General features: G+C 41.0%; 1 protein-coding gene across 17 annotated transcripts in view; it reads right to left on the bottom strand.

Annotated features, from left to right (window-relative positions):
- The window catches only part of mast2 (microtubule associated serine/threonine kinase 2), a 190,422-nt gene that overhangs the window by 49,408 nt on the left and 122,278 nt on the right, over positions 1-18,736 (bottom strand). For 8 of the 17 annotated variants that reach the window (XM_044199303.1, XM_044199304.1, XM_044199306.1 and 5 more), the window contains 2 exons: positions 15,190-15,402; positions 4,486-4,577 (listed from right to left, as the gene is read on the bottom strand). In XM_044199303.1, the coding sequence (XP_044055238.1) occupies positions 4,486-4,577; positions 15,190-15,402 (305 nt within the window). Of the gene's footprint in view, positions 1-4,485; positions 4,578-13,429; positions 13,587-15,189; positions 15,403-18,736 lie in introns of those variants that run through there. The other 9 variants (XM_044199309.1, XM_044199310.1, XM_044199311.1 and 6 more) reach the window with 3 other exon arrangements.

Here is an 18,736-nt window from a genome sequence, read left to right as displayed (position 1 = left end):
ATGGGGACGGAGACGGCAGGAAGGAGAAAAAGAGGAAGAGATGGAAGGATGGAGCAAAAGAAGGACAGAGTATTATGGATGCTGCACCACACTGTGACCCCCAAACCGGCAACCACAACGCCACCAGACTACCTGACTTTCATACACCCTTTCCGTCTCTAAGGCTGCAACTGACGACTGTTTTCATTATTGACCGATTCATTTAATATTTAGTCTAGAAAATGTCAAAAATGAGGACCAAAGCACATCACACGCTCCCTGAGCCCGGACTTTTGTTTTTAAATGGCTTATTTATTCCAGCCAACAGCCAAAAGTCTCATTGGAGTTTATAAATTTATGCTCAAATCAAATGAAAATCTTCACGTGTGAATTATATGACGCATGATATAAGCTCGCAAACATGCTTTTACTCTCTTGTCAAAAGTTTTTTTGCTCCTTCCATTTATCTGCTTTTTAAAGTCTCTTATTAGCTTCAAATATAGATTTATTGCACATTTTCTTTTTCAGAATAACCTGGGCTGTTTGAAAACGAATCGACATTTATATTTTATTATTACTGTTTTGGCACTTTCACTGTAATTGGATAGAGTACAGTAAAGAGCACCGACAGCAAACGGAGGGAGAGAGAGATTGGTATGACATGCAACAAGGTCGAACCGAGCCTTCCTGACAGCGATCAGGACGCCGCCCCTTCAACATTTATTGTGAATAATTACATTCAAGAGTCCTGAGCAATTATATACAGGTAGAATTCAGGTTCACCTAGAAAAAGACAGCTACAAAATGCATTTATATACGCATGAAGGTGTTAAACACAATAGCTCGTTACAGTCAACTATGGGTTTACAACAGCCACATAACCAATAATAATAATAATAATAATAATAATAATAATAATAATAATAATAATAATAACACAGGTGAAAACTAATAGAGTGCAACAATAAGCCATTACTCATAAATTTGACTGAAAACATTTACTAAGACTTTACTAAATAACATTGAAAACTATTTATAATAGTTCTTTACAGCCTCTTCCGTCACTTCAGGAGAGTGGGACACAAGCTAACTTGATGGGCACGTGTTGCTTGGATTTCCATAACAAGATGCTGGGAGGAGTTACAAAACTTGCTTGTGAGGAAGATGAAAAAAGATGTTTTGAGTGACAGTGAGATACACCAATTGATTTACACAAAGATTTCGCCTAAAGAGCATTTGCATTTGAGTTTTTGTGTTTGTACATGTACTTGTATTTTTAAGAGGTCAGAACTTACTGGATAAAAAGGCATTTCAACAACACCACAACCACACAAGTGTGTGTGTGTGTGTGTGTGTGTGTGTGTGTGTGTGTGTGTGGGACAGGTTGGCGAGTTCCATTATTTCCTGAGCAGGAAATGAGACGTCAGCTGAGCACAAACACACACCGTTAATGAGGAGCTCTCTCCTCAGAGACAGATATAATTGTCGATATTTTACCATCTTTCATATCCATCCTGCCGTCTTTCTCTCTTCCCATTCAGTCGCTGTCACCAATCCATTTTTATTCCGTCCCTCCAATCTATATTTTGAGTCTGTCGCCTGCTCCCCTTCAGTCACCATTAGTCAATATCACTATTATTCATCTCTCTCTCCCCCTCTTTACATTTGAAGGGTGGAGGGGGCTGGGTGGGTGTGTTGCTGGTGGTGGATTTGGAGGGTTTTGTGTTCTTGTCTTACATGCTGTCAGGCGTGTTCCACAAAAATCCTGTCAGAGCACACAAGTTTGTTTCACTATCCTCGTGGGGGACAGTCATTGACATAATGCTATCTCTAGCCCCTTACCCTAACCTTAATCATCACAGCTAAATGCCCAACATTAACCCTGATCCTAACCTGTACCCTAAAACCAAGTCTTAACCCTCAAAAAGCAGTCTCTACCCATGGGGACCTAAAAGTCCCCGTGCATTCAGGTTAAAGTCCCCACCGTGATATAAGAACATGAAACACACACACTAAATATGTGCAGACATACTACATTTCACTAACATGTGTGTGCAGTGCCTGTGAGAACGGCTGCTTTTCCTCAGAAGCTTCATAAGAGTCAGTTGTTACTTTACACTGAAATCAACAAATCTTTTTTTTTTTTTAAATTAATCTGTTGATTATTTTTGTTGAATAATACACTGTGAAACATTTCCATTAAAATGTCCTAGAGCTCTAGGTGATGCCTTCAAATAGCTTGTTTTGTAAGACAAGATTTTTTCAGTTTACAACGATATATAAAACAGAAAAACGAGGCTGGAACAGAGACGATGATTGCACTTCTTGCTTGATTAGTGACCATAACGTCGAGCTGATTATACAAAATTGTGGTCAAATAATTTTCTGTTGATCAAGCAGAGATCAAGTGACTTTCGAGTCACTTGGCCAAATGGGAAACATCAATTAGAGCCCAACCCATACTGCTTTTTGGGTCTGATGCAGATATCAATAGGATATATTGCCACATTATTATTTATTTTTTTACGTTATCACATAAAATAAACAAGCATTTTTGATAAGGATCTATTAAACTTAGTCTTTAAAGAATTGTGACCAAGATATGTAGTAAGTGGGACATTTTAGAGATGACAAATAAACTTGTCAGTGCTCTCAGATATACCTGTGATATAGATTAAAATCAGCCATGCTATGCCAACTTATCGGTCAGGCTCTAACAGCAATGTAAGTATCAGTTTGTCCAGAGCTGAATTTATATGATCTGTTTTATACCCACATGCTCCTATCAATCAATTCAAAAAGAGCACATGTTGATGGTTTTATTGCATCATACATTTACAGGAAAACAGTGCGTAGTGTCAACTAGGCCTGTCGCGATAATTATGTTACAATATATGGACATGACCTCGACCATTTTTGCTGACCTCGATATTGCCCGTTGTGTTTCCATGCGTGTTTGCTTACATAAGAATGTCACCAACATTTTAGCCGACATGATGTCAGAATGACCAGCAGTGTTTTCCCGGCATTATAAGACTTCGGGCGCAGCGCTGAAGTGTTTTCTCACAGCGCCTGAGCCCAATGAACAGAAAAATCTATGCTGAGACACGTTTTGCTGTCACTTCCGGTCGCGCTGCTTCTGTCCTCTCGTCGTCTGCTCTCTGTGAGGAGTTTCCTCTCTCCACACACCAACTTGGCGACTTTCTCGATAGATTTAGCGACTTTTCAGACCCTCTTAGCGAATTTAAGTGACCAGCAACAAATTTAGCGACCTATTCAGACCATCGTGCAAAAGGCGAGAAATATATTCATATTTATTTTATTGTAATTCATTCCCATACATGCTGCTCAGAGTAGTCGCAGTCCTCGGCTCTTCTGCCAGCAGCGCCGGGTGTCGCCTCTCCTCTTGTGCTGTGTGCAGACAGTCAGTAGGTGCAGCAGGTTCGAGCTTCTCTCTCGCTCTTTTCCCCGGGTCTTTGGATTACAGTGATCCTATAGCTTGTAAATATGTAAATAGTTTGTTCGATCTTCTCCCTCCCTTTGTAGATTTAAAAAAAAAAGTTTTTACTTCAAATATACAATGTCCCTGTAGTGAATTTGTGATTATTTGGCTAAAGATTTCTCTGTCTCTGCCTTGCTGCAACTGACACAGCCCCAGTGTTTTATGCAAATGAATGAGATGGAATGAGATGAAAATGCCCTTAAAATGACAATAATAACGTTTGTCGCAATCATTGCTGGTAAAATATATTTTCCAACAAAAGTAGTTATCGTGACAGGCGTAATGTCAACAGCTGAATGAACAAGGTCTCTTGGCAGGCGGCAGGGCAGGATGTCATTCTCTCGTGTAGCATCATCAGATACAACACACTCTCAATTTGCACAAATATATCCAACCCAATGAAGTCATCTTTAAAAATCTGGACGATCTGTGGTCTGTAGGCAGCCTTAATCCATGCAATCAAATATCTCGCTGTGCTGTGCTCAGTGTGCAGTCTGAGCTGTTAATTGAGCATTGTTGGTGTGTGATAGTAAACAACATGACTCCATGTAACACACCTCACCTGCTGTTACTACACACACCTTTCAGCAGGAACAAATGAACATTGCTGCAAAAACAGGTGATACAACACCTTCAATTAATAATGATCATTTTTTTTGCTCTCAGGTACACTAAAGATGATGATGTCAGTCGGTTCGTCTGTCTGTCCAACACTTTAGATATTGTGGATATTCATGGTCCCCAGAAGATGAATCAGTGTTTAGTCTGGTGCTGCTGCATCCGTTACTTTAATCAGTTTGCTCTAATAAACTTTTACTTTAAACCACACTCAAAGTTGCTGAAAAACTGTGGCATTTCATTAGTTTCCAAACTGCTAATAAGGCTGCTGCTGGTATCAAGGTAATGTTAAGGTATTTAAAAAATAAATCTTATTGTTTCAAGTCAGATGAAGTGCATATATATGTGTGTGTGTGTGTGTGTGTGTGTGCGTGCGTGCGTGTTACCTGTGTGTCCATGCAGAGGTGAATGGGGTCGTGGCAGGGTGGGGGAGGTGCTGGATGTCACAATCAGGCTCTTCCGGTTGCTCGTCCGACAGCTGAGGATAAACACCAAACTCAGCTCAGTGAATTCATCCAAATCCGAGTTCAGATTTTAAATCAATACAGTCCACATTGCAACTGTTCTATCTGCATAACATCTAGAATAGCTAGAATGTCAAGAAGCTTTGCAATGAACCACACACAGATTTCCAATCACTGATTTTGTGCAACTGGCTTCTCTGAATGTAAACAAGCCTTATTTTGGCATTTCTCCACACTGAGCTATAAAGTTAACAGCCACAGTCACTAGTCAGACACACATTAGGAAAACACACTTTCACCTCTCACGCATGTAAAAGTCAGTCATTTGTACCGGTTCCAAAAATGTCCAAACACCCCAGCAGCTCTGCATCAATAACAGCAGGTGTCCACTCTGGCTGTCAGACACACATCTGATCACACACATTAGACAGCGTATGTGTGTGTTGCTTTCATACATGCACTGCTGGTGAACTCACAGATGTTACAGTTTCACTGAGGCGAGAGCTGCTCCACACACTGTGTGTCCTTCACACCAGAGGACAGTGATGACACACGCAGACATCAGTCAAAATCACAGCTACAATCAGGCAACACACAGCCAACAGTCACAGCGACTTCCTTTCGTTCACCTTAAGCAAGTAAAATACAAACCACTTCTTTTGTCTAAATTTGCTTTATTTAAACAAAGATGTTTATTTGCTGCAATCAAGAAAACTGTTAAATATGCTGTAGCCTATTTGCCTGGAAACAATAATAATACAGTGGAGGCAGATGAGGCACTCCATCAGCCTCTAATAGGCCGATCTGAACACTGGGTACGGCAGCCCTGACTGGACAATTACTGTAATTTGTCACAGATCTTCAAGTGGAGACAACAACAACAATCCTAAATTCCCTTTAAACAATTTTTAATGACTAAATATTCACAGATAATACTGTCAGCTCTCTACTGCAGGACAATAATGTTTATATCTGTTTTAATCCATTGTCGCAGTTGGGCAAACTTTGATCTTTTATTTCCACAAGGTTTTTGATGCACCCATAGAAGTGTTGTTTTCATGTTTTGTCTGATGTTTTGTTGTTTTTTTTATAGCTGGATCCTGAGAGAAACATTTCATTTCATCTTAAATAATATAAGGCATTATATGTTTAGACTAGAAAAGGGTTTTTGATTTTGTCGTCATTATCATTTCCACTGGAGTGTTACATTGGAGAATGTCGATTCAGGCTCCATCGCTAATGACTGAACAGTCATTATGAGGTTGATCCTGCAGTGAAATGGTTCAGCTCCCCTCTGGGCTGAAATTACTTTGTGTTTGTTGTGTATATATTTGTGTGGGTGTGTGCACACACACTGCTGTACAAAAGATGCTTGTAGAGGAAAAAGCCATCTGCTTTAAAGCTGTGACATCTGTCCCCAGACAGAAGGGAAGAGGAGGAAATGAAGCGCCAGTCTTCACACCTAACAGCTCCAACACACCCACAGGTTGAGCTAACAGGATTTTCCCTCTTTGTTGTTCGCTCTGAAGCTCGGAGTGTCCGTAATGACTCGAGACGAGGCTCGTTACACTCAGAGGAAATGACATACGGAAGAGGCGGCTGTGATGAGACCTCCAGGTACACTGGGATGATGCCTTTCTAAAGTAACACATTTCTACAGCTGCCACCTCTCAAGTCCAAAACACACCGGCAGAGTATGACGCAAGTTAAGACAGATGCCATTGTTATTTTCAGTGAACACCATCACACCTTCAGTGAAGTTGGGCAACCCAAGAACTGAGCTTATTACTGTATAAAAGATGTTCCCAGGGGATCTATTCTGGGTCCTGGGCTGTTCATCACATATAATGATGACACTGCATCACACTGATGAAAGTATCTCTATGCCGATGATGGCTCAGGCTCAGTCTATAAGCCTGGCCACTGAACAACTGCAGCTTGACTTTAACAATCTCCAAAGGGCACTTTTTAATCTGAAAGCTCTTTTAAATGCAGACAAAACTAAATTTATGTTGCAAGAAAAACATATGAACATCCCATTTTCAAAACTGTCACACTTAATTGTGTTTGTACTGATCAAGTCGATGAATATAAATATGTACTTGAGCATTTGGATTGATGACGAACTCTTTAGAACACATCAAAGTATTCACCGATAACCTAAGGGCGAAGTTGAGCTTATAGGGCCTCACAGGTTGTCATTTGTCATTTTGGATTAGTTGCCAAGCTTCAAGAGGGCGAACTTATCTGTCTATCCTGTCAGAGGGCAGACACCAGAGGATTAAAGTGGAGGAAGAAGAGGGGAGTTGCGAGCTGCAGATAGCATAACTCTTTGTTGAGACCGTGACGGACAATGAATGGTACCTCTCATTCCTAAAGTACTTTGGTTTAGTTTCTGTCTGTGTCTATTTGTAAACCTAAACGAACTGAAACCAGTGTTCAAATTATGGGGGAGCCAGGGGGGCACAGCTCCCTAAAAAAAGAGACCCGAGCTTCTCTGGAAGCAACAAACTTTTGAGTTAGAGGTAGGTCTCGAAAAACTGATAAATAACTCTCAGCATTTCAAATGCTGCAAAGAATGATATAAGAACATAAAATCTAATTAAAATCTAATATCTTGTCATCTATAATTTTAAATGTGTGTGCGCAACTCTGTCCTGTTCAGTGCAGCTGACTTTATCTTCTGTCAATATTGCGTGTAACAAGATTGATCTGGACACGTGCAGGCTGAATTCATGTGTTGTTGTGTACGCCTGTGCGTAATTATTGTGCATGGATTTGGTGTAAGATCAGTGATTCTCTGATGGTGCTGGCTGCCAGACTGCACCTCCTGACAGCAGGTTCACTTCAGCAGCCTCTTCCTTCAGTTCTTCTGTGCATTAACTGAAAACTCTGTCAGTTTGAAAATATCTTAAGTGAAGAAATGGACACACACACACATGCGCTTCTGACTGGCTCTTGCAGTGCCGGCACACTAACAGCATGTGTGTTGTGTTAATTGGTCCATCACATCTGCTGGCTGTAATTATGTAGTCATGTAGTGTAGTGTTTCTTAGAGGCCGAACCTGCCTGGATGATCACAAGACACATGAAGCGATTAGGGCTGAAATCTTTGCTACAGTTAAATGATCAGTGTGACGTCTCCGTTAGAGGTTTGTCTTAATGGAGCTCTTCATCTTTGCTGTTTGTGTGCTCTTCTAAGTCTATGTTTGTGAGGACCAGTTTGACTTTTAGGCTTTAAGTTTAAGAATATTTTAGGAAGGTGAGGACATTTAGTCTGGCCCTCGCTTCTTCAGAGGGCTGTTTGGGGATTCGGGTTTTAGAGTTAACATAAGAATAAGGTTTAGGTAAAGAAGAAATGTATTATGTCGCGTGTGCATATGGGGAATATTAGGTATTTGATCTATGGCGGGCTTGTGTCTACTTCACATACCCACCTGACAAATAATTACTGCATGCCATGTAGATATGGCATGCTGTGTGTGTGCGTGGACATGTGCGTATATGTGTCTCCTGCCATCTGTTGAGATGTGCAGCATCAGCAGTTTGAGTGTAGCATGTGGTCTACACACACAAACACACACACACACACACACACACACACACCTGTGTGAGGGATGAGCTGCCATGTTGGATATTCAGTGATGTGTGCTCAGGGAATTTTTTCATCTTACACACAAACACACACGTTCTAGTGGTATAACTAGTAATTAAATGGAATGAATTAACTGGAAGTGTACCAATTGAAGACTGCTGCTATTTCCCTATTATAGCTACCAAATTAAACAGTAATTTTGCAGGAAATCCTCTGTGAATATACAGTTGCGTATCAGTTCATTTCTATGAAATTATGGAACCTGTAAAAAAAAAAAAGCATCACCAAACTTTCACAGAAATCTGGCAACAAATCAGTTGTTGTCTTGTTGTTTTGAGTAGACAGTGCCATTAGAGAAAAGATCAGAAAGGAAAGAAAGTAATGAAGGAAGAGAAAATGATGCAAGAACCCCCCCCCCCCCAAAAAGAACTACCTTTAACAGGGGAGGACATAAAGATGACACTTAAGAGCCTGCAGCACACTGTGAGTCCCACTGAGACTAAAGCACCGCTCAGTTTGTGTAGGTTAATTCACAGCTTTGTTCAGCGGCTAATGAACAAAGCTCAGTGGCTGCCTTATGAATATGGATTTACATCTGAGCAGGTGCATCGAACGCACCTTTCAAATGACTGAGGACGAAATGAGAAAGTGATGGAGCTGAAGTGTCTGTAATAAAGACAAGCAGGAGACAGGGAGGGGTAAGGTCAAAAAGGGGGCAGGACATGGTGCGATACAATAAAAAAAGAATTCTCCAAATCTTAATGACTTTCTGTCTGGGCGGAGGATGGAGAGAGGAAGGTACGACTCCAATGAGTTGCTATAGGTTGACAAGCCACAAACATTAACTCACTGTATACTTGTTTCTGGCTTTTATACACAAATGTCCCTGCTGCAGCACAGTTTCACTCTCTGAGAAACTGTGGTTTTCTATTTTCTTTCTCCTGCAGGCATTTTGGATCCCTGCTGGGAAACATGTTTCCATTATGCAGAACTGACTGAAGGCAACATTTCTGTGCGAGTGCGTGTGTGCGTGTGTGTGTAAAGAGTGCTTTTGCGTGCCTCTCGTCACCATCAAAGCAGCAGCCTGTCAGGTAACAGCACAGTGACTGAGTGCTGCAGGTGAACCGCCGCTGCTCAGTTTCATTACTTTCTCTGGCTGAAGAAGCATTTATGACCAAAACGTCTGTCTAAATTGGTCACGGTTTTACCCAAGCGAGGATGGGAAATCAAGAAGTCCTTATGGTTGCCAGTTTCGATAACTTGGATCTTATTTTGGTAGTTTTGCTCATCGATAGCTCATCGATTTAACAATGTTTTCGGTTCACTTACAGTTTGCAGCTGCATTACAGAATTCGTACCTACATCAAAATATACCTACTGAGGGGGCACAAAGCACTCCTTTTGAGTTGTCAGCCATCGAAAGGAAAAGGTCAACATTATGGGAAATATGGTTATTTGCTTTTCTCTCCAAGATGAGATGAGAAGATCGATATCAAACAAGCCTGGCTCTGTCCAAAGTTCAAAATACATCTACTAACACCTCTAAAGCTCACCGATTAACATTTGTATCTTCCTTACTTAATCCGTGCATTAACAGAACTGTAAAAAAGTCAATTTGTGGTTTTAGAGGGAGTTATGTGCTGGAACTATTTCTTGTTGAACAGTTGTGAGGTGACTGTGTGCAACTTCCTGAAGTCTTGTCATCACAATGAGGTTGCCAGGTTTGGTACAATTGTGCCTGTAAAGAGACCAAAACCTAAACCTGAGCTCAGCGACCGTAGCTGGTGACCTGAGCTACACCCGGAGATACTGCACAGATTACAGTGTTATTCGTCAAGAAATAGCTTTAACTCCTCCTACAACCACAAATTGTCATTAAACAAACTAGATGCAACTCCACAATACATTCAACAATTTGAGGTTTGTGGGAACAACAAGACAATCACATCAGTAAACGACAGAAACCTGAGTAAAATGAAAGAGCTGGGAGGTATGTTTCCGTGTTTGCACATGTGTGTTTACTCGTGTTTTACCTGCAATATGAGCAACTGCATATAACCTCAGAATGTAATAACTTTGCTACTGTAAAACTCATAAGACGCACAGTCATAGAAGTAGACATACACTGATGTGACAGAGCTGACAGGAGAGAGATAGCGGAAACTAGCGACGAGCAAACAGCTGTGTGGGCGTTAAACTAAACCACCTGACACACACAGTACACACAGACACATACACCTGACAGAGACAGACACACACACACACATCAGACAGCAGGTGAGTGTATGTGGATAAGATCTACAGCTAAACTCATTTCCCACAGTGCACTCAATAATGCTGGTCTGAGGGTTACAGCCACCACAGGAAATCAATGCGACGGCCCACAGTGTGTGACTGTGTGTGTGTGTGTGTGTGTTTCCTCCTTATTCACTCGTGTCTCCTGGTCTGCTGTGAGTTTGTGTAAGTAGCTACAGGGTTAACGCCTTTAAGGAAAAACACATTACAAACAATAAGAGAGACGCAACCGTTTGTAGTTTTTGTTTTTGCAAATCCACATCTTTTTCTACATAAGACAATAACGACCTGTTGCTAATAAGACTAGCTACAGGTACAGACTTGGTGTGAAGCACTGTATATCAAAAATAATCTTTCTTAACCTTTCAGATTTATATTGATCTTTTACTTATTTTAGACTGCATTTTATTTCTGCATATTTCTTCTGCAGCTGTTTGTGTTTCGGCTTCTTTTGTTAAATAATAAAAAGCTTTTTGGAGGAAAAAAAAACGTGTTTAAAGGTACTAAAAACAAATGTATATAACATCACAATTCCCATTTATGCCATGTGACTGTTTTTTGTCCTTTAAGTTTAATGCAGTTTATTTTTTTATTCCCTACGGGACGGAACGTGATGATCGTGGTGAGGAGAAAGTTTCAGTCCAGTTTAACTGAAAAAGAGAACATGCTCCACGTTGCTTTCACCGAAACACCTGCATAAACATCATTATCATCAAAAAGTACCTGAAACACAGAGCAGCTTAAATGGATCAATCAAAAATCTCCTTATAGCCCTGATGTTAGTTGCATTTATCAGGAGGTGTTTGCTAAAGGGGAAACTCCAACATACAAAGCCTCCCTTGTAACATGGAGACTGGAAGACAAAAATCAACCTTTGGCCCTTCTAAAGGCTGGAACCTGCTTCTCCAGCTGCACATGAGCAAACATGCACAAACATGCACACGTGTGGCTGCTTCCTTTTATTATTGTATGGAGTTTGAGTATAACATTAAAAGGTGCAATGTGTATGAATTGAGGCTACTCTCCACCTGTTGCTAGTTAGCTCAATTAGCTGTGAAGCTAACCGGGCCTGAACTATAATTTAGTTAAATTTCAATTCAATTTTATTTATATAGTGCCAATTCATAACAGAAGTTATCTCATTGCACTTTTCCTATAGAGCAGGTCTAGACCGTACTCTTCATAATATTAAAATATACTATCAGACTATCACCTCTCGAGGTACTAAGTGGTATTACGAGACAGAACAAGCCGGGGCTAGCTGGTTAACATGCTAACATTCAGTAGATATCTCTGCAACACAATACATCGATGTCTTTGACATAACGTCAAAACTGTTATTTCTTTACATTCAGTTGATAATTTTAGTTAACTTTAAGTCGGACCAACCATTTAGCTTGTTAAGATTTTGGAGCTGTGTGCATCGGCTCCATTTGCAAGCTTCTGCGACCTTATAGTTGCGCAATAACACCCTTTTCTGTGTAGGTCTGCGGAGATGTTTATGTGTATGTATGTATGCATGTGTAAAGATTTTGATAAAATTTTAAACTAAGCACTTGTGAGCATCTGGTCAGTGAAAAATGAGAGAGGACAGAGAAGGAAATAGGAAATACATTCTGACAAGCTGTGTTGTGTTAAAAATGACGCAGAAGCACACTCCTAACTGATTGACGTGCAGACACAATGACCTTGTCTTTCACATTACGTTATCTAAAAATCAAAGCAGACTGTGCACATTCCACATTTGTACATCTGGTATTAGAAAGGCTGTGAAAAAGCTGTGGAAGATAGTTTGACATATCTTAAAGGTCCAGTGTGGAGGATTTAGTGGCATCTAGTGGTGAAATTGCAGTTTGCAACCATTTGAACACCGCTCGCCTCACCCTCCCCTTCCAAGTGTGTAGGAGAAACTACGATAGCCGCGAAACTCGCGAAAAACACGAAACGATTCTTATTTTCAGGTGATTATACTCTAATGAAAACATACTTATAAATATTATATTCCATTTCTGCCAATAGATCCTCCTAAATGTTACACACTGGACCTTTACGACAAGGTCAGAAAACAGCAAGAGAAATTCTCTCCCAACCCTTCAGGTCACTATTTTTCTGTGTGAGTGATGAATCAGTTTTGTCCTGATTACAGCTCAACACAAACTGTCGACTCCAAAAACTGCCAGAGCCTGTTGCTATGCAGGAGTCCCTCCTGTCTCACTTCACAACCTCTTCTTTTTTAAAATCACTGTTGAGGCAAATACACACAACAGGAGGCGGTGACAAGGAGCAGAGAAGAAGAAATCTGTCCGTGGCAGCTAACCGTTATTACAGGGAGGAGGAAGAAAATTGCTGCTTCAAAGATAAGTACAGCTCTGTCTCTGCCTCTCTTTCCTGTTGGAGAAGCCACTTCTGGCTCTGACTGACAGAAGAGAGAGAGGAGAGGAAGAGGAGAGGTCAACTGAGGGAATGACAGAAAAGAGAAGAAGAAATGACGACATATGGTCGCATGCACAAACGTCAAATCACGCCTTGCAACCTGGACTTGCACCACAAACATGTAAATCGTACGCAGATAGAGGGGATTTAATAAAAAAGAACACACACTGCAGTTCTAGGATACATGCCAGCAGTGTTACATGTGACAGTAACTTCCATTCAAACACAGAGTTAGACAGAGCGCCCTGTTTATCCATCAAAAGACAAATCCAGTGAGCTGACCTTCAAGTCAGAGCAACTCCTGCTGAGCATCTAAGACCTGCAAAGAGGAGGAGGAGGAAGAGGAAGAGGAAGAGAGAGGAGAGGATGCCGAGGATGGAGCGGCAGAACATGAAAAAGAGAAAAAAACAGCAGAAAAAAAAGAAAAAACTAATCGAGACACAAAAATGAAACGAGGAGCGGAGAGGACAAAAAGAGGCAGGCTACCAGAGACGAAAAAAATCTGAACTAATAAAAAAGGATGGACTGAAAATAAGCGTGTACCTCTTGGAGCGCCGCAGCATGCTTCTCTCAGGCAGTGAGAAATTGGAGAGCACCGTCCAGGAGTCAGACATGCTAACGCAGGCACACGACCATCGCTGTGACACGGCGACACTCGGCAGAGGACGTGGTTAGCAAACAGACGCTAGCTTCCACCTGTCACACCGGCGAGAGCAAGTGTGTGTGTGAGAGCTGCTGGTGTGTCTACCCTCTCCTCCCTCCCTCCCTCCCTCCCTCCCTCCCTCAGATCCTCTCTCTCTCCCCTCAGCAGTGCCCCCTCCCTCCCTCCCTCTCTGATGCTCTTTTCTTCTTCTCACCCCTCTGTTTCTGAGTGGAGCTCTTACTGACTTCAATGTACAGTGGAGCAAAGACGGACTGGTTATTAAAATCTGCAGATGTTTGTTTCCACCGATGAACTGCATCAGTGATATTTTCCCGTCAATAACCCTGGTATGAACACAGCCGGCTGGTGCTTCCTTACATTTCAGTAAATGCTGTCTATAATTCTGAAACACATCATTTTTTAGCCTTTTTCCACCACAGGTAATGTTATAGGAACCCAGGAACCTGTTTAGGAACTCAGGGACTTTACCCACATTTACACCGGAGGAAGCAGGGCCTTTCCTCTGACATGAGATTGGGTGATATGACCATACATACCATGAGTCAATATACATTTTCCTACCATCAGGTATTTTGCCATACCGTTTATAATGTGGTATCCATCCCTTTAATATCTTTGGGTGTATTAGACCATTATGGGCAATAATGCTAACAACGAGTCAGTGCCTTTATTTGTGTGACATTTAATTCACTTGATTAGACAAAAGCATTCTTTTTGGTAATTTTTTCTAGAAATGTCACCATATATGTATCGATATCGCGATTCTGTGCCAGAGGATTTGATTCGTATCGCCCACCCCTACTCTGACATACTCTGAAAACTTTCCTGACCTATCTTTTTAATCTCATGCTTTGCATCCACATCTCATGACCCCTCAGATTTATCTTGCGACCCCCTGCGGGCTCCTGACACCCAAGTTGGGAACCATTGTTGCAATGTTTACTGATGTTAAAAACAAAGTTTTGACTCCCTGACTTGTCTTAAATGAGCAACATATAAAGTGTGAGAGCAAGAAAGAACACGAGCGAACGAGCGAGTGAACAACAGAGAAAAATAACAACTGATCTGTTCTATGAGTCAATGCCGTTATGCAGTAAAGCAGGAATAAATAACCATACAACACTCGGCAGCTTGTTTTCCACCTTTACATGTCTCCTTTACATCCATTCATTACATCACTGTTGCTACTTCATCTTGTTTAAAAGTCACGTGTTGTTTTTACTTTGAACAATCGTCACAGTTCTCCAGATAGACTAAGCAAAAGGGATTTTTAGTTTCTGATTTAGTTCCTGGGGCTCCTCAGTAACTTGAACTGTTTAAATGAAAAGAGCTATTGGTGAGTAAAATGTTATCATCGATAAGTCTTATGGCCAAAACTATGAAAATAAGTTGCAAAACAAACTGAATTTTCTTTCAAAGTAGCCAGAAAAAGACTCTTTTCTAGTGTCACCAGACAAACACGCAGCTCATTAGTGCTGTTTGCTGGTTCTCAGAGCCCGTTCAGCTGAGCGGTCTTCTGCTGTACGTGAACGTTGGGTGACGAAAACAGAAGGTCAGGAAACTCAGTAATGGAGGCAAACAGAAGACAACGCACACTTACAAGCAGGTGTGTTATGAGGTGACACAGCACGTCTCTTACCTCCAGAGGAAGGGGTTTCCTCGCTGGTGAACAGGGGCTGACAGAGGGCCATCGGAGGAACAGAGGGAGGGAGAGGAGGACGAGGGGGAGGAGAAGGGGAAGAGGGTGACGACGGGGGGCTGAACGACGGAGGGATGAAAGGAAGTGGGGGACAGCAGGTGCTGGAGGAGGCTGCTGTTGCCGTGGCAACGCAGCTGAGCCGGCGACCAGATTCTGCCAACAGAGGAGGGAGGGGAGGAGTGGAAGAAAGGATGAAGAGAGGAGGAAGAGAGCAGGGTAAGGACAGAGGGATGTGTGATGAGGACTGCTTGATCGCACGTGTGTGTGTGTGTGTGTGTGTGTGTGTGTGTGTGTGTGTGTGTGTGTGTGTGTTGACTGTATTCAAAAAGCTGTTAAGAAGACTGAGGGGAAACTTCCATCTGTTCTCTAACACCTGTTCTTTTCTCTTCTGTCTGTCCTGCTGCACCTTATGCTGACCTGTAATGTGTAATACAGTGCACAATTTTAGGACTACAACTATCAGTTTTTACATGTAAGTTTAAGAGTTTTGACTACATTTATTTGGATTGTTTAATCTAAAATAATAAATGCCTGTCAGAAGTTACCAGAAACCAAAGTAATATCTTAAAGTGAGCCTATGTAACTTTCGCTGAACACTGTGGCCACAAGTGGAAATTACACTGAAACTAATTACAAGTACAAAAGGCATTAAGTTAGTAAACTGACTTGTGTCTGTGTAAAGTTTGCTAACATAAGCAACCAAAAGCTACTGGTCATACCAAACCAAGTAGGGCTTTAAAAGCAAAAACCCCCGAGTGTATTGAACAGGGGTCTGTTCAAGATTGAATTATTTCTTCTTTAAAAAGTTACCCATCCCTCGCTTTAAAAACACCAAAGCCGGCTGGTTTAGAATAGTATGACATAGAGAAGAGTCAGCAAATCTTCGTATTTGGTTTTCTTTACTAAAAAAAAAAAAAAAAAAAAAAAAAGTACTGCTACGATTAAGTATTGCACTTACATAAACTTCAGGGACTTTAGAGATGCAGATTTTTTTTTTAAAAGAGCGTTAAAGATCATAGCAGCCCCTCTTACTAACAAACTCTACGCCCGCAGTTTGTAACATAGACTCTCTGACCCTGATGACATCACTATGTCACCATCAGCTTTGACAAAGCTCCTCCAGAGCCACAGAACAGTTTTCAAAGGCTGAATAATCTATATCAATAACTAGTAAATTAAATGCAATCAAATGCCCCTTTAAAAAAAAATCCATAATTAATAATTATAAAAACCTCTGCAGTATGTGGAGGGATTTGAACATCTTTGTCAAGACACTGGTTGGTCACCTAATAATTTCAGCTCCTGATGTGCCTGATTTTAGATGTTTCAGTCATGTCTGCAGACATGATTTAACAGGTCCTGACAGTACTGAGTTCATACTGTTTGAGCGTACGGCCCCAGCGCCCACTACCCACTGATCCATACTGTCTCTGCCTGCCTGCAGATGTCCCCTCACAGCAGGCAGGAAGCCGCGCGCACTAACTCATCACAGTTGAATGTGAAATGGCTGGACAGAAAGTTCTGGATCAACTTCACAGAGCTCGGCCGGGACTCCACGAGATGAAGTGTCTTTCAAGCAGAAATATCATGAATCAAGATAATTCTCATTTAGTCTAATAATGACTTGCTCTAACTGTCACAGGAAGAAGCACAGATACCAGTTTGTGAATGAAAGTGCAATTTTAGAAGGACATAAATCATCTTCCTTGGCTCTACAGAGTTCAGTTGGCACAGATCTGCAGGGCATGAGGACCTTATGGTGGTGGTTTCCATGTCCCCTCCCCCCTGCTGGGTGGGACAGAATGGGTGAGACCACCTGCTGGGAAGTCAAGGGGTACACACATTTCAGTATATGCAGTGTTTCCCCTACATACTGTAGGACCATCTGTGGTGCACCTTCCACAGTTTTAGCACGGCCGTCGCAGAAACAAAATTATAATTAAATGCTGGATCAAATAATAAAATCGTTAAATAAAAAGTTCCAGAAGAGTTTTTCAGAGATTAGGTCATAGCAAGACCATCTGAACAGGATTAATTAACAAACAGACTCCAGAAACAACAACAAGAGCCTTGAAAGTGTTGTTCCTCTGAATATTATAATAAATTAATATTATAAAACATTTTGACAACACACTCCCCCAAGTCAACAAATCAACCATATAAATGCAGCCAAGCCTAGAGGCTGGATAGAGGTTGTCTTGTTGTGTCTGTGTTGGTTTTTACATCCACAGAAAGTGTGTAGAGCTGAATAAATTCAGCGACAGCAGTGTGTAAATACTTTAAAATACAACATTTTTCAAGACCTTAATTATTGGTGGACCAATTAAAGAGGTGTTTTGGGCTATAATTAATACCTGGGAAGCGACTATATACGAATACGAATATACTCTGAACAGCTTGTGCAATGCACCTTCTGTAGAGAATTAGTTCATTTAATCATAAAACATATTATAAAATATGCTTGTATTTGCATATTTTTTTCTTTGGTTAAATATCAGTAATTACATGTTAGAATTATAATTATTAATTTATCAACGACCCCCACAGATAGAGGGAAAACATGTGTCATTTGTATGCATGTGTTTGAAAGAGAGATCCTGCTAACTGTAGCCTGCTGAGCTGATGAAGGACTTCACTCCCTGCTGGTATCGCACTCTCATGTTTCTGTCTCATGGTTTTCCGTTCCACCCGAGTGTTTCAGTGACACAGTATGTATGTACACTATGCATGTACTGTATTATGAATGTATGTATGTAATGTAAGCCCAACGTGCTGCCCTGTTCACACCCATATCTCTAGTGACAGTGACGTAGTTACAGAAACAATGTAGGCCTGTCAAACATTTATTTTTAGGGTGGTGTTTTCTTTATCCCTCTCTTCCACACAAATCATAAGTCTCCTTTTATTATGTTCAGCAGGTATTATAGTTTGACGGTAATTTTAATTCCACAGCTAATAACAGAACATGATACATCCTGGTATGTTTTCACCCAAATGTTTCCCAATTTCTGAGCCAATGTCCAAAAAGGTAAAATCAAATCAGTGTATTTCAGTCAGCTAGTGCTATGTCAATGTTCTGAGGATGACGCAACAAGATTAAAACATCAACATTTATGTTAATTAACTAGTTATGGTAGTTCATGTCCCCCACAGAATCAGTTGTAATAACCTCGGTGATCCTTTTTCTATAGCACCGTTGTCAGGTCAAGATTTCACTTTCCCAAATACTTTATGACCAAATACCTGCGAAACTAATGACATTCCCATCAACCTCAGCTGTACTTTGTGTTTACTGCTAATTAGCAAATGTTGGCATGATAACATGCTAACTTATGGTGAACATGGTAAACATTATACTTGCTAAACATTAGCATTGTAGCATTGTCATTGTGGGCATGTTAGTATGCTGATGTTAGCATTCAGCTCAAAACACAGCCTTACAGCCTCACAGAGCTGCTAGCATGTCTGCAGACTCTTAGTCTTTTAA

The sequence above is a fragment of the Siniperca chuatsi genome, linkage group LG6 (assembly GCF_020085105.1).
Source record: "Siniperca chuatsi isolate FFG_IHB_CAS linkage group LG6, ASM2008510v1, whole genome shotgun sequence".
Lineage (NCBI taxonomy): Eukaryota > Metazoa > Chordata > Actinopteri > Centrarchiformes > Sinipercidae > Siniperca > Siniperca chuatsi.
The sequence above is the reverse complement of the archived record's forward strand: the minus strand, read 5'-3'. Positions and strand labels throughout refer to the sequence as shown.